General features: G+C 36.5%; 1 protein-coding gene across 2 annotated transcripts in view; it reads left to right on the forward strand.

The window, feature by feature from the left end:
• The window catches only part of ANK3 (ankyrin 3), a 351,630-nt gene that overhangs the window by 37,341 nt on the left and 294,914 nt on the right, over positions 1-19,375 (forward strand). For both annotated transcript variants that reach the window (XM_071749152.1, XM_071749165.1), the window contains exon 2: positions 6,982-7,020. In XM_071749152.1, the coding sequence (XP_071605253.1) occupies positions 6,982-7,020 (39 nt within the window). The remainder of the gene's footprint in view (positions 1-6,981; positions 7,021-19,375) is intronic.

The raw sequence follows: 19,375 nt of genomic DNA on the forward strand, positions 1-19,375 counted from the left end.
TGTATGCCAAGGATGCCAGTTACAAGCATATTATGCAAACACTTTTTTATGCACCCTTCATCTGCTTCCAGTATTGGCAAGTATCCTCTTGCTAAGTGTATTATGATGAGATTTCTTCATCAACAGTTTCTTTATCAGTTAAATATTAATATAACTGTAAGTGTAATGACTTGGTGGAATAATAGATGAGATCAATAACTTTCTATGTAGCCCATTTGGGGACAGTAGAGTATAAAACATGCCTACCCAGGTTACTGTTAAAGAGAGCAAAGTGACATCATCGTCACTTCCATGATTTGAACTTGGAAGTCTCTTTAGGTAACTCATGGAGGTAGTTAGAAGTTACACGTGAACAGGACACTATCCAGAGATTTGACAGAAGTGTTCAGCATCCAGCTGTGGCTTTTTTGTTTGCCAAGTCATTTTCTGGTTTTTATTTTGGTTCCTCTAAGTTTTTTCTTTTTTAATTTTTCTTTCCCCACAGCTATGAATGAAGCACAGGCTTTATTCCTCTCATATTTAAATACAGAGATTTTGGTTGATAAGAGTATAGGGTTAATTTCATTAAATTAGACATAGTCCATTAACATGGTATGTGAGCTCTTTCTTTTAATATAAATGTTAGTATTCTACCTATAGGGAAAGAGTTCAGTAAAATAAATCTTAGGCTCGGATACCTGTGGAATTTTGTGTTTGCTACTGTTTTAGCTCTCCTGATGTTGATGATACTCTCATAAAAGGGCATTTTGAGTAGAAGCTCATTATTATTTTCTGTAAATTTTGTGGCACTAGATGACTGATTTATTTTCACTATTCTGTAAGTTATTGGACTTAAAAATAGTATGAATCTAAATAGTATCTGGTATGCTTATTTGGAGCTTTCTGGTTAGCTATTAGTGTGCAAGTAGATTGCAATGAAATGTCAAACTGGATGCTGGGCCTACTTACAGATCTTAGCAAACATGTAGATTGTTTAATACACACAGCACTTCTGTACAAATTATTACTGCAAAGGAAAACAGCAGCTTGAAACTTTAAAGACATTTTTCTTGTTGAGCAATGAAATCCAAGCTAATAGTATGTTCTTGTGTTGCAAATGTACTGGGGGTGTAATGAATTAAAATGAGGAAAGAAAAAGGCATAGAGCTTGAAACAAACCAATGCAGGAACCTTAAGACATAGCATGCTCAAAATGCAATCTTATAGTATGTTGAATAAGATTATGTGAATTTGTTGTTATGATACTGGAAGAGAAATTAGTTTGTGTTCATAGCATTTTTATTTAATAGAAAATTTTTTCTTAATGAAGTGCTAGTAGGATGCTAATGCAATTTTACAAAGAGTTTTAAAATACTAATGTTTTAAAAAGTCTTGCTACACTGCAAATTAGAAGATATATGTCAAAAGTTGTAAGTATTGGTTAGCATATGAACATCTCTAGTGGCCATTCAAATGATTTGAGTGGTCTCCCAGATGACCACTCCTGAATCAGAAGATTATTGCTCCTGAATGTGTGACCTGAACAAACTGGGGTCTTATTGAGTCTTGCTGGTATGATCTTAAAAGTAGGGGTTGCACCAGAGATGGTGAAAAATTAGGTAATTTTAAAGCCTTGGGATTCAGGCTCTGACTTGAGTAGAAGTGTTCTGTCTGTATCTGTGGAGGAACAGACAGGGCACAGAAGAAAGGAATAGGTTATCTGCTATTAATTAATATGCAGTTAACTAGAGAGAATTCAGAAAATGGGTGACTCATCTTCATAACTTTGATACAGATCTCCAGCAGCAGTGGTATGCTCAACAGTGTTGGTTGACTGAAAATACCCTGCATTCTGCTGTTGTGGCAGTAGTAGCAGACTTGCATGCATCTGTCAAAGGAGAAGTGCTTTGAAGCTAGGCTTCAAAATGCTGCCTGTGCCAAAGAAGCCTTTAATAAGATTGAGATCTCCAATTCCAGTCAGTGGTGGCTGGGATATGTGCCTTTCTAACACTGTTTTTAACACTTATCTAAGCTGAGGCAGGGATACAGACATACACTAGGAGTGATTCTTGCTGGAGTCCCTCTTTAAAGAGGTGCTACACTGCATTGTGGAGGCATCTCTACATCTTTGAACAAGTATAATCATATGAAGTTTTTTTTATTGATGCAAGTATCCTGAAAACTGAGCAAGGAGGTGATTTCTGTCTGCTAGCTGAATACAGCATATGCTTTCTTGGTTCTGGAGCTAGCATTGCTCCTTTCAACTGTGCAGACAAGCTGGGGTCTTTACTGCTCTGAGAAGCAGCTAGGTCAAAACCAGTGCTGATCTTCCATGTGCTGCAGCTCCCTGTGGAGAGGTGTGAGGGCAGCAGCATGGGGCTCAGGTAACTGGGGTGGATACAAGCTGTACAAGCATACCAGCCCTGTGGCAAGGTGGTTGCACATAATGAGTGGGAAAAATCAAAAAGGATATTGTTTTCTGCTATTTTTAGATAGTCTCTAAGTATATTTTTTCTAGAATAATATGCTGAAATAAAAGGTTGTTTTCAAATGGGAAGGGGGAAGGGCTGTATGTGGAAATATGTCCAGCTATAGGACTTGAGGTACTGGATGTGACCTAAATAAATTAAATATGGTGCAATGCCTTTATCCCCTAATAAGTGGGAACATAGAAATATAAATAGGAACATTGCCCCTACTTACCACTTGCAGAGAAATCTCCTTTAGTCTAAGTATTGGACAGTAATGAAAGGAGGTTGTTCCCTTCGGGAGTCAAGCCCTTTATTCAAAATGTAGTTCAGCAATGGAACTAAAGAAAAATATCCATTGTATCCCCTTTGCTGGATTCTAGGCAGGACATGACAAAAGTGCAAATGCCTATGTTGAAAAGGGTCTAGGTACATCATTTAAACATCTAAAACATACCAGGTCTGAGTGATAAAGAGCCTTTCAGAATCCATATATCTGGTGAAAGTGCTGCTACCTTTTTATTGGGAAAATATTAATCTTCTCTAGAATATGGGTTTTTTGTTTGTTTTTTGGTTTTGGGTTTGTTTTTTTTTTTTTTTTTAAAGAAGTGCTATCTATGCTTGTTTTTGGTGTTTTGGTCAGCTGTGTTAAGATGTATGATGGGCCCTGCAACTTGTTCAGGTAATGGGAAACATCTGCTATTTCTAATCTTTCTTATAATGGAGCTAATGACAGTGTAGACCGTGTTAGTGATGCCAAACCTGGAGTCAAATTATCTAAATAAGGAAAGTGATTAAATTTCTTTCCTCAAAAATGTGATTTACGTTACCTTCAAATACAGCCTAAATCTTCACTGATGTCTGTTATTCTAGACCTACAGGTCCCCTTTTGTAAGTACCAACATAAAATCAGTATTGCACAAAATAGCACACACAACTATGTGTACACCTAAATCTATATGAACATAGAAACATTTCTTAGATGACTGCACACACATGTATTAGAGCACCACTCAATAGTCATGAGCATAAACTTGTGCTGTGATGCTTTCCCTTCTCCATCTGTTGTCCAGTATCTCCATGGAGGGCAGGATACTGCCTGTACATCTCTATTCTGTTGAACTCTTCTTGTGTATTAGACAAGACTCACAAGCAGCTGCAGAAAGACCTGAGTGTTTTAGTAATGTCATTTACAGAAGCTTCAATGTAGCCTAAAAGTAAATGTTTGAGAAAATGAACCAAGAGCAAAAAGAATCCAGCCTGATAAAAATGCCATTGTTCAGAGGGCTTCTTGTACCTTACAGGTACTTCTGTGTTTCTGGCAAGTACAGGTATATTCCACTTCTCCCCTCACCACAAATCTACAGCCCCAGTCCCTCAACTTCCAGTTTTTCAGAAAAGGTTTTATAGGTATCTAAATGTGATAATGCTTGGAATCTTGATTATGAAGTTCGAGTCTTTAACAGAGTACAATTTTTTTTCCTAATTCAAATTCTGGGGAATTTGAATGACAGGAGACTGACAGGAGGATTTCTGTTGAATGTAAGGAACATGGTGAAGAGCTAAGCAGCCAGCTATTCTTGTCCTCTTGGCTACTAAAGACAGATAGTGACAATTTGTTGCTGTGGTATGAATGCTCCAAGGAACTGACTTCCTTGGTTTTGTTGAGCCACAGTTCTTCAGTAACAAGAATCTTGTCTGGGGCTACAAACATCTACTGTAAAAATGTCATTATTTTATATATTTTGCCATGCAGCCATTTATATGGCCACTATCATTAATTATTTAATTACTGGATTCCTTAACCTGTACACCAAGTATATAGAAAAGATCCAGTGCTCACATCAGTGAGGGGTTTATGCCATCTGGTTAAATTAGTGTTCTGTGTCCCCTAAGTGCTACGAGAGAATGTTTCACCTCCTTCTGTATATTCTCTTTACAATACTGTAAGCATTAAAGTATCACACACAGATTACAGAAAACTGCACAGATTGCACAGATTACAGAAAATACCAATTACTGGTCTGTTGTCCAGTTGACTTGATTTTTTTTTTTTTTTTAATGCAGGTTTTCCACCCGAAGAATTGCAAAGGCACAGCAATTACCATTCACGTCTTTCCAGTCTTTCATAGTGTTTCTTCCATGTTCTGTGAAAAATTGTCAAGAGTTTAATAATTTAGAGAATTTGTTCTGGAAATCTAACATGCTGCTTAGTTTAGAAAATGCTGTAATAACTGCCAAAGCAACATATGTGACTGACATGAACAGTATTGTAATGAGCAGCCAGCTACACTGCCATCTTAATTCATCACTCAGTATGGGAGAGTGACAGTATAGCATATGGCCAGTCTCTTCAGAGGCTGGTTTGTTATTTCAGATATATTTAGGGCTGTTTAGTTCTTCCATTTGGGAAGTAGATTTGGTTCGTAAAGCAATTTTTGACCATTTTTTGTAAAACTTTTTGACTGCTTTTTGGTGGTGTTTGGCTCTCAAAGTTAGAGCTGTGACTGAATTAAAGCTGTTTTTTGTCTGCTGGGAGAGAATGGTAAAATGCAAACATGAATTATTCACTAGGGATTGTAAAGACCTCTTTAGGTACAGTAAGGATGGATTTTGAGTGATATGTGTAATGTTCTGCATAAGTTATCAATTAGAATGGGAAGAGTATTTACTTTATTTTTTTACTTTAATTTTAATTACTGAACTGAAATTTGGTTTGACTTTATGGTGACAACACTTAATGAATCAATGAACAAAGTTATTTGGTTTTTTTCTGATTAATAGTGAAATGTTTTATACTTAAATTAAATCTAGGGATAAGAACTTGAGAGATTTATGATGTGAAAATATTTTTCATTATTGCAGTTACTGGGCTGAATGCATTAGTTTGGGATAGGAAATTATCTGAGCTACTTGGATTTTTGTATGATATACAAAGAATTATTTCAGCTTTCTAGATATACTGTCAGGAATTAATTCTGAATTCCCACTGTTAAAAAGAAAATAAAAAGAACATTCCCACTGTGGCTAAAGCTGAAAGAAAGTGTGCACATCTCTTGAAAGGAGTTTCACAGGGATTTTAAGGATCTCGCATGAGAACAGTAGAAAACGAGCAGTTTTAAGTGGTGTTCTTTCTGAGGGACAGTTCCTATAATAAAGGTGGTAATTTTGCTTAGTTTATATTCAGCCTGGGCAGTCAGTGACAGTACAAGCATGCAACCATTACAAATAATGTTTGCAATATTAGAAGCTTTAGTCATAAAGAAAGCATAGGTAAGGCTACAATTTAAAGATCAGCTAAATGTTTTGTAATGGCTATGGAAATGAAGCACCTCAAAGTGAGCAACTGTTCTGCAGGAAGACATAAATACTATAAAAAAATAACACTCCTCAAAAAACCCCACAAAACATCCCCAAAACCAAAGCAACACAAAAATCCCCCCCCCCCACCTAAGCCTCCACTCCCCCCCCCAAATCTGAAGCGAACAAGCTTTGCTTTTCATGTTAAAAACTGAGCTGATCAAATAATCTCTTTAAATCTATTTGTAATATGATCTTTACTGGAGTCGTGTTGGCATTAATTCTTATGTTTTCTTGTATTTTGAGCCAAAGAGTTGAGACAGATGGACTTCCATAAAAAGCCAGTGTTTCATTAGATTGGCAGGTTCAAATTCCTGCTTTCTCACCTGAAGAACAGTTGGATAGTCCTAATTCTAGAGAGATCCAAGAAAGATTCTGGGGACTTGTGTCATAAATTCATGAAATCTTTTTCGTCTCTTTCTCAAATCCTTCCAAGGACTCATTGTTTATGTAGCCATGTCTTAAACTCCTTTCCTTGTTGAAAAGCATATGGTCAAACCCTGTGGGTGGCACCTCCAATGCAAAGCCCCCAAGATGCTTAAAACTAAAGTGAGTTGAAGAACCTAGTCTGTCTCTGTGCTTTTTATTTTCCAAATAGATGAAGAGATTTGATTCAACCACCACCATCCCCCAGTGCACCCATATTTCATAGTACAGTTTCTTGGAGGTTGTGGCAGAACTAAAGGGAAGTCATACTTTTTGGTGCTTTGAAGGCTTTCAGTTTGCCATTTCCTTTTGTCTAGTGTCTCAATATTTCACAGCCTTTAATTTTTTAACTTTTTTTACTTAATCTTTTGCCCCATGACAACTGATGGATCTGTTTAATAAAACTTAAAGAAAAGATTTCCAGCACACAGATATTTTTTATGTAGAATCCTGGGTTGAAAACAACTGGTGTGTGTAATACTCCTGTGAAACAATGAGACATTTGCATTCCATGGGTTGTGAAACACATGTTGTGACACCATTTAACTGTGATGTGTGTTGTAACTTCATAATTCTGATGCTCAACATTGTAAGGCTAAGTGTATCTATTCCTGAAATCTTTGCTACAAAATTATGATGGTCTTTGGATTGCTCCACAGCATTCCCTGCAATGTTATCTTTTCTGTGTAAGCATTGTGTTTTGCCTACAAATTTTAATTATTTTCAAATTAATTTCTTTTATTTTTAGGTTTACCACAAGTTCTACCTTCCAGGAAGCCCTAGAAAGGTAAAACCTTAAATATCCCCACTTCTGTTCACTCCCTTGGTTGGTGTGTCAGTGTTTGTTTTTATCCTCAGTGTATTGTTATAATACTGAGCTTATCACTGGAAATAAACAGAATGCTATACTGTAAAATTTTTTTGACTGTTTTATCTTTTTGAGCACTTGTGAAAAATGTGTTACATTTTTGTCTTCACTGCTTTGGAGCACCTTCTAATTCATCTGTTTCTGTAAGCGTCTCTGTCAGCAGAACTAGTGAAGTGACCACCCGCGTGTAATTTGCACTGGTGAGCCTACACCTTGGATACTGTGTTCAGTTTTGTGCCTCTCACTTCAGGAAAGACTCTGAGGTGCTGTAACATGTCCAATGAAGGGCAATGAGTTGGTGAAGGGTCTATGAGGAGCAGTGTTATGAGTTTACAGGCCATAGTAGGAGCAGCTGAGGGAACTGGGGTTGTTTACCTGGAGAAAAGAAGGCCAAGAGGAGACATTATCACTCTCTACAGCTGCCTGAAAGGAGACTGCAATAAGATGGTAGCTGGTTTCTTCCCCCAAGTAACAAGTGACAGAACAAGAGGAAATAGCTTCAAGATGCTCTAGAGGAGGTTTAGTTTGGTTATTAGCAAAAGTTTCTTCACCAAAAGCATTGTGAGACACTGGAACAGTCTGCCCAGGGAAGTGGTAGAGTCACCATCCCTAAAGTTGTTTAAAAGGTATTTACACGTGGCACTTAGGAACATGGTTGAGTGGTTGACTTGGCAGTGCTGGGTTAACAGTTGCACTCAATATTACAGGCCTTGCCCCCACAAAAATAAATTATGGTTCTGGGCACTCTTGTAATGTTCCTCAACAGAGATGTTACTTTATTTCTATGAGCAAATAAAAAGTAACTCTTCATATAAAATCATATGAAAGGCATTATCATTTTGGATAGGTAGTTTACACATTTTTGATGTGACAAGATCTTCTAGATTAAAGACCACCTGCTACAGAATTTGCTCATTCTTAACATAAAAAAAATCCTTGTCACTCATTAAAGCCATACTCACCTGTGGTCAAAAGCAATTTTATACAACATCCTTGGTCAGAAAATACCAGGTAAGCAAACATTCGTGTTTAGCTATGTCCTCATTAGTTGGATGTTCAACTATTCATTGCTTCAATGAGAAAGGAAGATGCTGTACTCTGATGTCTGACATACACTGTTAGCAGTGTATAATGCTGGCATGAATGATTATCCCCTTTCCCTCTAAAACGTCACCTGAAACATGCATGAGAAATTTATAATCTTCAAATGTTACTCATCTGTGTACAACTTCCTCTTCATTTTCTTGGTTTTACTCAAGTAATACTTTGTGTGCCTTTTTCTCTTATGTCAGGTTAGAATAAAGTGAGCAGAAGAACCAGATACCAGGAGATTTTTTGATAGGAATGTTTGCTACTTCTCTCATTTTCTCACTCATCTGTTTCAGGTTTTTTCCCCTCTTGTCTAGGAAACATTTATCTTGGATATAGTCATCTACAAATTATAAGGCAAGATGTTGCACAGAGAATATCTTACTCCACATTAACTTTCTCTTATTGTTCCTTCTGGTTGTTACTGTCACCTATGGAAGCAAATGCAAGCACTGGGGATGCAGGAGTCAGATGTTTACAGACCTTTGGCACCATCTAATCAGGCAGTTACACTGACTGCACATCTCAGCTTTGTTTTTATTCCCCTAAGGTGTGGAAGTTAAACTTTTTTGATATACAAAGAGCTGTTTAATAGAAGAAATGCCTTTTATTTTTCACTTACCAAATATTTCTCTTTCCCAGTAAAAGCATTTGGCATAACTGTTTCCCACTAAGTTTTAGGTTTACTGGCCCTTGTGATATGTTTAATGTAACTAATAATGCAAAAAAATTCAATGGGCAAGCCTGTGACACAACTTTCCATGCTATGTTTTTGTTTTGTGTTTTAAATGCTGAGGTTTAGAGTGTTCTGAATTTTCCTGTTACAAGTGTTGTATGTTGGCCACAAAGCTGATGTGATTGAGCTGAGAAGGACAAAGGCTGCACCTAAAAGTGCCATAAGCTTGGTAGAAAAAAAAAAAATAATCACACTCACTTTCAAATCTTCCAGGTGGCTGAATTAAACTCTTGTGTTAATATTGTGACCAGAAATTGAGGGCATGAACTGGTACAAAAGTCTGTTGGCAATGCTGTTAGAAATTCAAAAGTGTAGTTGAAATGAGGCAGAAAATGTACACTGAGCTGAGGGAGCATAAGAGGATAGGGGGAGTGAATTGCTGAAGCCCACACTACCTGCTTTAATCCCTTTTCCTTGGTCACAATGGGGCATCCTCAAATGCCTTCTGCTGAGTTTAATGCATCTGACGGAAGAAGCATGACTCTTTAATTTAATGTTTCTGGGACTGGAAGACCCTTTCAGTGTCCTGGTAATCCACTGCCCATGACAAAGGAGGAAAGAAAGAAGAAAACCTTATTCTTTTGCCCAAAGCCAATTATTTGATTCTATGGTACAAAGCTTTTAAATAAGATAACTGAATTGAGCTGTTGCCTTTGAACCTCCCAAAGTGCTATGTCTTTAAGTTTCTCTCCTCTTTCCTTGTGTTGTGCTCATACCCAGCCTGAAATTGAACACCATATTGCCCATGGTAAGAGGGAAAAGGAAGGAACAGTGGGATTTTCTAGGAAACAGAAGGAAATGTTCCTCTTTAGCAGACTCTTCTTACCCCTCCTGCTTATCCCCTCTTAGCATTTAACAGTGGTGAGAACTGTCTAGTAGCTACTTGTAATGGGAATGACCAAGCTATATTTGTTGACTATTTTCCTTTTCTGGTCTTGTGTCTTTCTCACACTGCATGAGACCTGTGTTCAGTGTTCCCTGAGCTCTGTTGTAATATTCAGTTCCTATTTTTGTTCCCTTAAAGGCTGAAAATGTGGCATGAAATGACATGTAGATAAATGTAGATGTAGTTATGCAAATGTTTCAGTTACCATGTGCCTTTAATAGCTGAAGCAAATCTGTAAAACGTAAAAAAGATGAAGCTTAAAAAAAAAAATGAGGAATCCAAGAAAATGTGAAGAGAGCTAAAACCACTTTGTTTTTCTCACATTGTATGTTTTTAAACTGGCAGTCCTTGTCTGAAAATGTAATTGTTTCCTCTCTTCTGCTTGACATTAAGAATGTCCTTTTTATTGTTCAGGAGTTATTACTTTTATAGCTTTAAATTCATGACTCAACCTAAATGCCAACATTTTGCTGGTTTCAAGAGATCTGAACAAGCTGATTTTTGAGACAAAAGCTTTCTTCATTACCTAGATTACCTATTTTTGTAGGATGAGAATCAGATGGCAGCATTTTGGAAATCTAGTTCACTGATTCAGACTTTCATGCCACTTATATGTCTGGTCATGGCCTTTGATATAAAGGCTTAGAAATTATAAAGGCCTTTTTGCTTAAAGCTAAATTGAGTTGATAGAAATAGCTAGAAGGAAGGACTGGAAAAGCTCCCAAAACTCTGCTAAGACTCTTGCTTGGAAGACACAGGCTTGACATTTGGACAGTAATGGAGAGCATGGTAGGTTGCAGAGTTGCTGGGGGATTAATAGTCCTTGCAGAAATCATGTAGAATGATTAAGAATTGTTAACTGCATCTGTTATGTGGTGCTTGCAGGTCCAGGTCTATGCAAAGTGAGGTTCTGGTGTTCCTTTGGTCCAAAAGTTTTTTGGGTTTGTTTGGTTTGGTTTTAACCTTGCATGTAGCACAATTGGAGTAATTGAGGTTCCTTTTGATCTCTCTGTGCAGCAATATGTGGCACAAGAAAGCCCCCACAACCAAAATAATTTTCAGAAAAATATGTTGAATTGAAAACAGTATTTGGCTCATATATTTGCATTATGTTGTCTTACAGCTAGGATCTTTGTCTGGGATATAGTTGGTCTGTGCTTCAGAATTTGATCTCTAAGTGAGAATGGATTTTGTCAACCAATGGGAAAAAAAAGTGAATTGGAGCATCAGCTTTGGTTCTTCAACTGCTGTGGAAAGTTTCTTCTGGTAGTGTCTGCTTCATACTGACTTTTTAGGTGTGTTCATGCTTAGCTTTGAAGTACATCAAGCTTTCAGCATCAGAATTCTTCTCAGCTCCTGTATGAAGATAAAATATAACAAAACTGCATAGAAATGGATGAGTGTCAAATGAACTTTGTCATGTTTTCTTTTTTTTTTTTTCTTATGCTTATTAGAAATCTCAGGGAGGTATTTTTAACACAGGGGGTGTTCACATGCTTCCATACTCAAAAACTCCAGCCAAGATTTTCAGCCGTATAGGTGAACATTCATTTAATCAAGTGTAGTTTATCAAAGAACTGCAGTCAGAAAATAAAGGTGTACTGATTGGTAGGTAATAGAGATAATGTTAAGGATTTTGGCTTTAACATCTGAGGGTTGTTTGATGTAAAAAGGACAATGTACATGCACATTTTACAAAAATACACATAAATCAGACAACTGTGACAATTGTGAAGACACTTAGATGCAATATGAAAGGTGGTAGAGCAGGAGGATGTTCCACAATTTTGTTGTGGGTATTTTAATTTTTTTTTAAAATCTATCATAATTGTGATTTCCAATTTAAGTTTTGTCTGCTGAGTAATTGTGAAAGCTCATAACCATGGCAGGGGGTGAGGAGAAATTAATTTTTTCCTTCTTTTGGAGTGCAAGCCAGTCAGCTAACACAGCTATTTTTGGCAGCTGAATATTGTTTTAGCTAGGAACAAACTGTACACAATTCCTTTTAGAACTTTAAAATAAATGCATAAATCACAATAATGATTCTCAGCAAGACAGGTTATTCTTTCAAATTTTAATTAATCTATTTTGTCTTAATCCATAAAAACAGACAACACAATAGTAAAGAGAAACAAGTTACAAAGCCAATTGATTATTAAGTGTCAAGACATGGTACCAGTGACTATCACTAACATCAGCAGTCAGTAAAATTCTACCTATTTAATTTAGTATCACTGACCTATATGTTTTGTGGGTTTTTACTTACTAATTTTCTTTTAATTTAACTAGTTTATATTGGCTGTTATTCACATTATAATAATAATAATAAATATTTTGCTATAAGACTTCTGCCTGAGTATATTCCTGTAATATTTTCTTTCCTCAGTAGAAAAACAAAACCAAAAAAATGAACAATAGCAAAGAGATTTGGGTTTATTTTTTAATATTTTCTACCTTTCTTTCAAATACTACAGTTTTGAATTTTAATCCTGATTACAAGAAAGGTTTTTGTTTCTTGATGCTGCACATTAATATGCAAAGTGCCATGAGGGAAGTTTGGGCTTCACCATTATATTTTCCTGGCTTCTGAAGCAAGAGGCCAAAATGATGCCTCAGCAAAAGCTGGCAAGGCTGCTGGGCTTATCTCAAAACTTCCATTATGTGATCACTTTGTTGTAGCTGGAGAGCACCTGCTGGAGGAGGGGTAATAAATGAAATCTCATTTCAAGCAGTGGCTTCTCCCAGCAATAATCAGCTAAGGACAAGGAAAAGTGCTGGACTCAAGCAACCCTTATCCTGAGTAACATCAGAAGTTTGCCCAAAAGATGGGGTAAAACCAAGTGATGTATAATTTAAGTTTCTGGGGTAGCAGACACTGCATAAGAAATGCTGACAACTTTGTACTTCTTGTGTTTAGAAACTACCCTGCTTTTTCATCTCCTGCAAGGGATACAACAGAGCAGGAGACAGGGAAGTTTTCTGCTGAAGCAGAGAGCTGCTCTGATGAGAGGTGAAACGGGTCTTGGAAACTTTGTTCAGTCACATGAGAATTATGAAAGTAATTATTCCTACCTATCATTCCTTGAGCCAAGGGTGTGGAATGACATTGGCAGTAATCAGAAGACTATGAAAAACTGAAGGAGCGTGGCCCAAGACGTTTACTAGAGGATGATCCAAGTGCATTGGAGCTTGTGAAAAGGAAACTGAAATTGTAACTGCTCAGCAGTGATAACTTTGGACCAAGGAATGATCTGATGTGGAGGGCAAAAAGGTCCAGCTGCAAAAGGATTTGATTTGGCTAGAAGCAGGAATGCCAGGAACAGTGTACAGGAGTGAAGTTTCTCTTACTGATGACAGATGAAACAGGCACAACATGGCAACACTGTCTTGTAGAAATCCTGTAATGCCAGTGCAAAGCAGAGCTGGTGCTGGGGGATGAACCCAATGGCTGAACCCAATGGGCTGAGGTGTCCCATGCTGATGCTCACAGGATTGGACGCTGGTGCAAGTGTACGGAAGGAATTTCTCTAATATATTTTTGCCAGCTCCTTGTAGAACTGCTTATGTGATGGTAGAACTGTCTAACCCATTACTCATAACATTATTTTATATTTAAGACCAAGTCTGTATTTAATTAATTTCAAGGATTGTCATAAAGATTTTGCAATCTTTTTGTAACCCAGAAGTTAAAGATTATGCTATTAAACAGCCTAACCAGTTCCTTCTGAAACTAAACCTGGAAAGAATAACTGCACTGGGTCAAAGGGGTGTGGATTGAGGAAGGACCCTGGAGGCAGAAAATGCAGGAAGAAGAAAATTAGGGAAAACATTGGACTAGCAAGTGGAAAAGCAAGTATAAAAAGATGGTGAAATATGCTACAAAAATTAAGGTAGATGACAGCAGTATGAGAGTGAATTATCTGTTATTTTACACAGAATGACACTGAGACCAGAATGTAAGTTGGAAGTGAGCAGGTATTTATGAGACGAATCAAAAGGTCTGAAACTGAAGTCTTGGGTGTCTCAAAACTGCAAAGATGAGAGGGGAAAGAAGCTGAAAGGTGGAAAAGTGGAGAAACTGAAACAAAATCATGAGGATTTTGTGGCAGGATGAATGAACACCACAGAGCTCTCATATGCACTGATCCCAGAGACTGCTATGCATGCAAAAGGCAAAGTCAGATTTGTGACCAAGGTGGCATGTGGAGGGAACTGATGTGTATATAGGAAGCAGAGGGAAGAGACAGGTGAAAAGGGAGTGGTTCATGTCCAGATCCTCTGGTCTGTATGAGGTTTCACTGGCTGTGTGGAGAGATGGGATATGGCACATGGCATGTAAAAAATCAGGAGAAGGCAGATGAAGTGGTGGAAGAGAGAGTGACAAATAACACCAGTTCCAAGGGAAAATGAAAGGGGAGTGTGTGTGAGGAAGGGCAAACGTTAATTGACAAAGTTAATTTTACCCTGTTTTTTCAAAGAATAGCTGGTTCAATATGCAATAAGAGGAAAATGAGATGCCTACTCTAGCTTCTTATGCATATAATGTGATTGGGTAAGCTTAAAAAATGAAGGATGGGATTGTAGTAAATTCAGAGGGGATCCTCTGTCCATGTTTGGCCTGGTAGAATTAATTAGCTGATAAACTTGCAGAAAGTGAACAATGCTGTCCTTTAAGTTGATTTAGTACTGACAAATGGAAATAGTGTTTCCTACTGATTCCTGAGCTTGAAGTACAATCAAAACCTACGTTGTAGTTATTTCAGGGAGTAAAAAGTGTTACATACACTGCATACTCAAGGCTTTTACTCTTCTCTAAACAGATGTTGATAATAATGATGTCTCCATAAAGCATTTATGACATGTCCTGGAGTTTCATAATCAGGCAGAGTTTATCACCTCACTTGGTCAGCCACTAAGACTTCAAAAATTGTCTTTTATGTATAACATTGCTATCTAATGGTCATTCAGACTTATATGTCTTGGTAATGAAAGTTAAAATGCTTTTCTGGCTATGAAAATTGTATAAATAGAAGTTGAAATTTGCTCTGAAGAACAAGGACAGATGCAGACAGTGCAAAGTGAACCTTATTAATGCAACATATGGAAAGCTGTCCCTGGTAATGCCTCCTGTTATCAGAACAAGTATTGCCATTGTAATTGCCATTGTTATTGAAGAGCACAGGGCCATTCCTTCTTGCTACAAGAAGATGCTTTAAGTGTTGCTATATAAATAACATGTAAACAGCATATGGGTAATGTGGAAGGATTTGACCTGAGAAAAAGCCAGAGGGTGTGACTGATGTTCTGGAAAAGTTCCTCAAGCAGGAATTCTAGTACAGCAAAATATTGAGAAAGTGGAATTATTTCTCTTTATGGAAATGATCCCCTGGAGTTATTTTGAGGGCTTAAATAGTGAACTAAATGAAATGTGATATTAGAACAAATTGTATTAAGGAAAGAATCATAGCTTTCAGTTTTATCTTTTGTTTCACCTGCTTAGATATTTAAAGATATTTAAATCAAATATATTTAAACCAAACCCACTAGTGAAATTTTCATTTGACACCTCCATGGTTTTTTTGGGAGGTTTGTGTTGGTTTTGTTTCTTGGAGTTTTGTCTTTTTTAAATTTGTTCTGGTTTTTATTTGTGTGTGTGAGATTACAGCTATTAATGAGTGCCTGTTTCTCTTAAGAATTTTTAGGTTAATGACAATGCAGTTCAAGAAAGTGAAAAGAAAAGAGAAAAATATGGAAACAAGTTTTAGACTCTATTTCAGTTCATTATTGTTTTGGTAAAATTGATCTCTGAAGGTTTCTTTTAGTGCTATTTTTTTTCCTCTGGAGGCATTTTTGGTTGATGGAACGAAAGAGAGCTTTTCTCTCTAGGGTGCTTTCACAGCTATAATAATTTAGCTATTTTGAGCTTGAAAAACTTCAGACTAATTTTCCATATTGAATATTTTAGAAAATCATTGCTTGTTTTGAGGAAATTCTACATGAAAATGAAAAATTATTAAATGTGTTTTGAACTTGTGAAGCTAAATATTCTTAGAGAGGAGGCCATTTATAACACAGAGGAAGGTGAGCACACCAGTTTAAATTAATAAAGGGTACCCTAAAGGGTAACAGTTTAAATGCTCTGGTTTTGGAAACTCAGACTGCATTGGTGATGTTGAAACATGTTTTTATTTATGTCATCATGTGGATTACTTGCATACATGAACTACAGGTTTTTAACAGTTTTGACTAGAAAGCTACAAATTACACTCATGCTTACTCTAGACTCCCTTGTGACTTTTACATGTCATGGAAAACAATACTAAGTGTGATGAAAATCCACTCTTTGGAGGCCAGAGGAGCCAATCCTTCAGAGTATTCCATGTTTGAATCCCATTTGGTGTGACTAAAGCAGTGCTGGCAAGGACTCTCATGTTAGCAGCTCTCCATATAGACACAAGATGGTGGGAAGCCCTTGGAGGTGGTAGAAGCTGAGGATCCTGAGATGGTAGGAGAAAAGAGCATTTCAGCTTCTTGCTTAACTTTCCACTCAGTTTCCTCATGTTATTTGGGAGCTACTGGCTGTTGTGTTTTTTCTATCATATATTTAGTAGACCTTTGACTTGACCTTTGGCACATTGAAGGGCTTAGATGATGTATATTGTCCTCATAGTTACTTTGCTTTTTTTCTGCTTTTTGGAAAAGTGTCTGCTCTTCCAGCAGTTTCTTTTAGACCAGTGCAATCGCTGGGACTGCTAATGGAAGCCTGAAAAGAAAGGCTACAAGATCAAGAAAGATGTCTGGATAAACAGAAACTCACAGCAGAACCAGCAAGATAAAAAGGGCTGAAGTGTGCTTATAAGCATCAAGAGCTTCCTCAAAGGGGGGTTACAAGGCTGCAAGTGGCCTGCAATTAAGCAAATGTGTAATGAAGAAATATGCTGGCTGAAAGAATGGACTCAATGTTGCCAAATGCAGCAAAGTTCTCTGAAATGGAGCTTCTGTTTTCTTGGGGACTGGCACTGCAGAAAATTCCCAAGAGACCTTCATGTGCATATCCACTGAATAACCATTGAGCACCAAAGATGAAAAAGTTCTTGGATGCAGATAAAGACAGGGAGTTCCCTTGGAAATCACTATGCTGGGTAAAATAGTCATAAATTGGAGAAAATTAATCTCTTGCCAATTAAAATGCAGTTAGATGGTGAGAGAGCAAGAAGATGCCTTCCTCTAGAATGGCACATTTCAATCTAGTATTATAGTAAAATAAAACCACTGACAAATTTCAGGGTCTTGAATATAAAGTATGGAGTAGAATACTGTATTTTTTTTGAGTGTAACTTGTGTAGGCAGTGTGGATTTATAGAATTCAGTTGACTTTCTGCAACACGTTTTCTTGGTTCTCTCCTTTTTGTTTGCTTTTCCTTAGTCACTTCAATAAAGATAATCTTGATCTACGTTGAATAGCAGAGGACAGGTTTGAATCCTCTAGCCTGCACAAAGCCAGAAGTTTGATTCTAATACCTTCCACTCTATCTGGTTGCATTTTATATTTAATGCCAAGTGTATTTTCTGGTTGCCATAGCATCAATTATGAGACTTAATGAATTAATTACTTAATTACAAAGCTTTTCTGTTCATTTTATGAGAAGTTTAAAGTCTCCTTTTTCTTTAAAGCTATTCTAATTTAATAACAACCCAGAAACTCAGATTTGCCCTGGGCTAAAATTGAAGATCCATATTCTGCATGACAGATTGGATTTGTGCTTACAAAAAGTGGACAAGAAAAGAGTCATGTACATTCCCCTCCCCCTCCTTCTTAAATTTTTGTGGCCTTTATTTCTTAGCCTGAGCTTAAAGAAAAAGGCTGGTGCTTGTTTGTGGTGGTTTCATTTTTTATGTCATTATATTTGTATATTTCAGTAGAGAACTTTACACATAATTATACACACTCCCATATTAGAAAAGATTCTTTGAAGTTCTGTAGGTATAGGAAAAAAATAATTTCAAATGGTGTTTGTTTTAAATCTTCATAATGTGTTTTAGGCATAAAAAGTTATTATAGTGTTATGTATCACCGGATTTTATAAAAAAACTCTTAATTTTGATCCTGTTCTGTTGAAGCAAGTATTTGACAGGTCTTTAGAGATAAAAGTTGTTCCTTTTGATCTGTATGGGAAGCACTTTCATAATTGTAAGTGGAATTGAACATTTTTAATCAATAGGCACTGACCTCGGTAGGTTAAAACTGTTCTTAAGATATTTGCATTTAAATTGCTGAGTTGTTTCATAAAGAAAATCCTTTTTGGTAGATGCAGTACATTTTGTAACATTGGGAAGAAATGAAACTCTAGACTACTTCTACTGCTTACATGAGATTTAAAAAAAAAAGAATAAAAAATCACACCATCACACCACACCAAAAAAAATCAGTTGCTATTAGATGAGGAAAGTTTCTGGGAGACTTCAGTGTCAGAGAGAAAACAAAAAGTTAGACACTTCTATATTTATATTACCAGCTAATCAGATTTAATGAATTTTCCTGTTTGATCTCTTACATGCTTGCCCCAATCAGATCTCTTTTACCTCTTCATTACCTGTAAATTTATTCCTATCCACACATCTTCTAATGAGAGAAATTTAACACAACCTTGAATTTAAATAGTATATAGCTTATTCCTTACATGCTTGCCCCAATCAAATCTCTTTTACCTCTTCATTACCTGTAAATTTATTCCTATCCACATATCTTCTAATGAGAGAAATCTAACACAACCTTGAATTTAAATAGTATGTGGCTTATTCCTTGGTGCTTTCTGTAATAATTATGGTTAGCATTTCCCTTTTTTTGGATGTGTCATAGCTGGACCAAAAAAAAAAAAAAAAAAAAAAAAAAGCTGCTTTTCTGCTTTTGTTGTTCATGTTAAAAATGAAAATTAGCAAAAAACCAAACCAACCTTCCCCAAAAGCTCTTCGAACCACAAAAAAAATAATTGTTTAATTTAAAAATACCTTTATTTTCCAACTCTCCTTCCTAAAACAAAGACCAGGAGAAAGGTGTTGCCTGAGAGGAATGGGAACAACCTCTCCCTTTCCCCCTTGACCTCAAATACTTTATCTCTGTGATATTTTTTTCAGAATTGCAAAAGGACTGAAATATTTCAAGGAAAGTTTCAACCCCGGGGAGGAAAAATTTCTAATTTGATACTTAGATAAATGGATTAATCTTATAATGGATTAATATTATAGTACAGCTGTCTGTATGCAAATATAAACAGATTGATAAAGATGTTGTAACAGTAAAGATGTTATTACACATTTTCCAGACAATGCTTTTTTTTTTTTTGTATTTAAATGGTGTTTGTAGTGGTTAAGTAGAATATCATGGTTTAAAATAAAAAATAAGAGATGAAGAAATTGTCACCTAACCAAAATGAAGTACATTTTTCTCTCTAAGGAGAAAAGCTGCTATACATTGTGTTGTTTTGCTTCAAATGTGGTCACAAAGCAGAGCTGCTCCAACGTAACTTGTTTTCTCATGTTTAATAGGACTTGTTGGACATTAG

This window comes from Heliangelus exortis, chromosome 7, assembly GCF_036169615.1.
Source record: "Heliangelus exortis chromosome 7, bHelExo1.hap1, whole genome shotgun sequence".
Lineage (NCBI taxonomy): Eukaryota > Metazoa > Chordata > Aves > Apodiformes > Trochilidae > Heliangelus > Heliangelus exortis.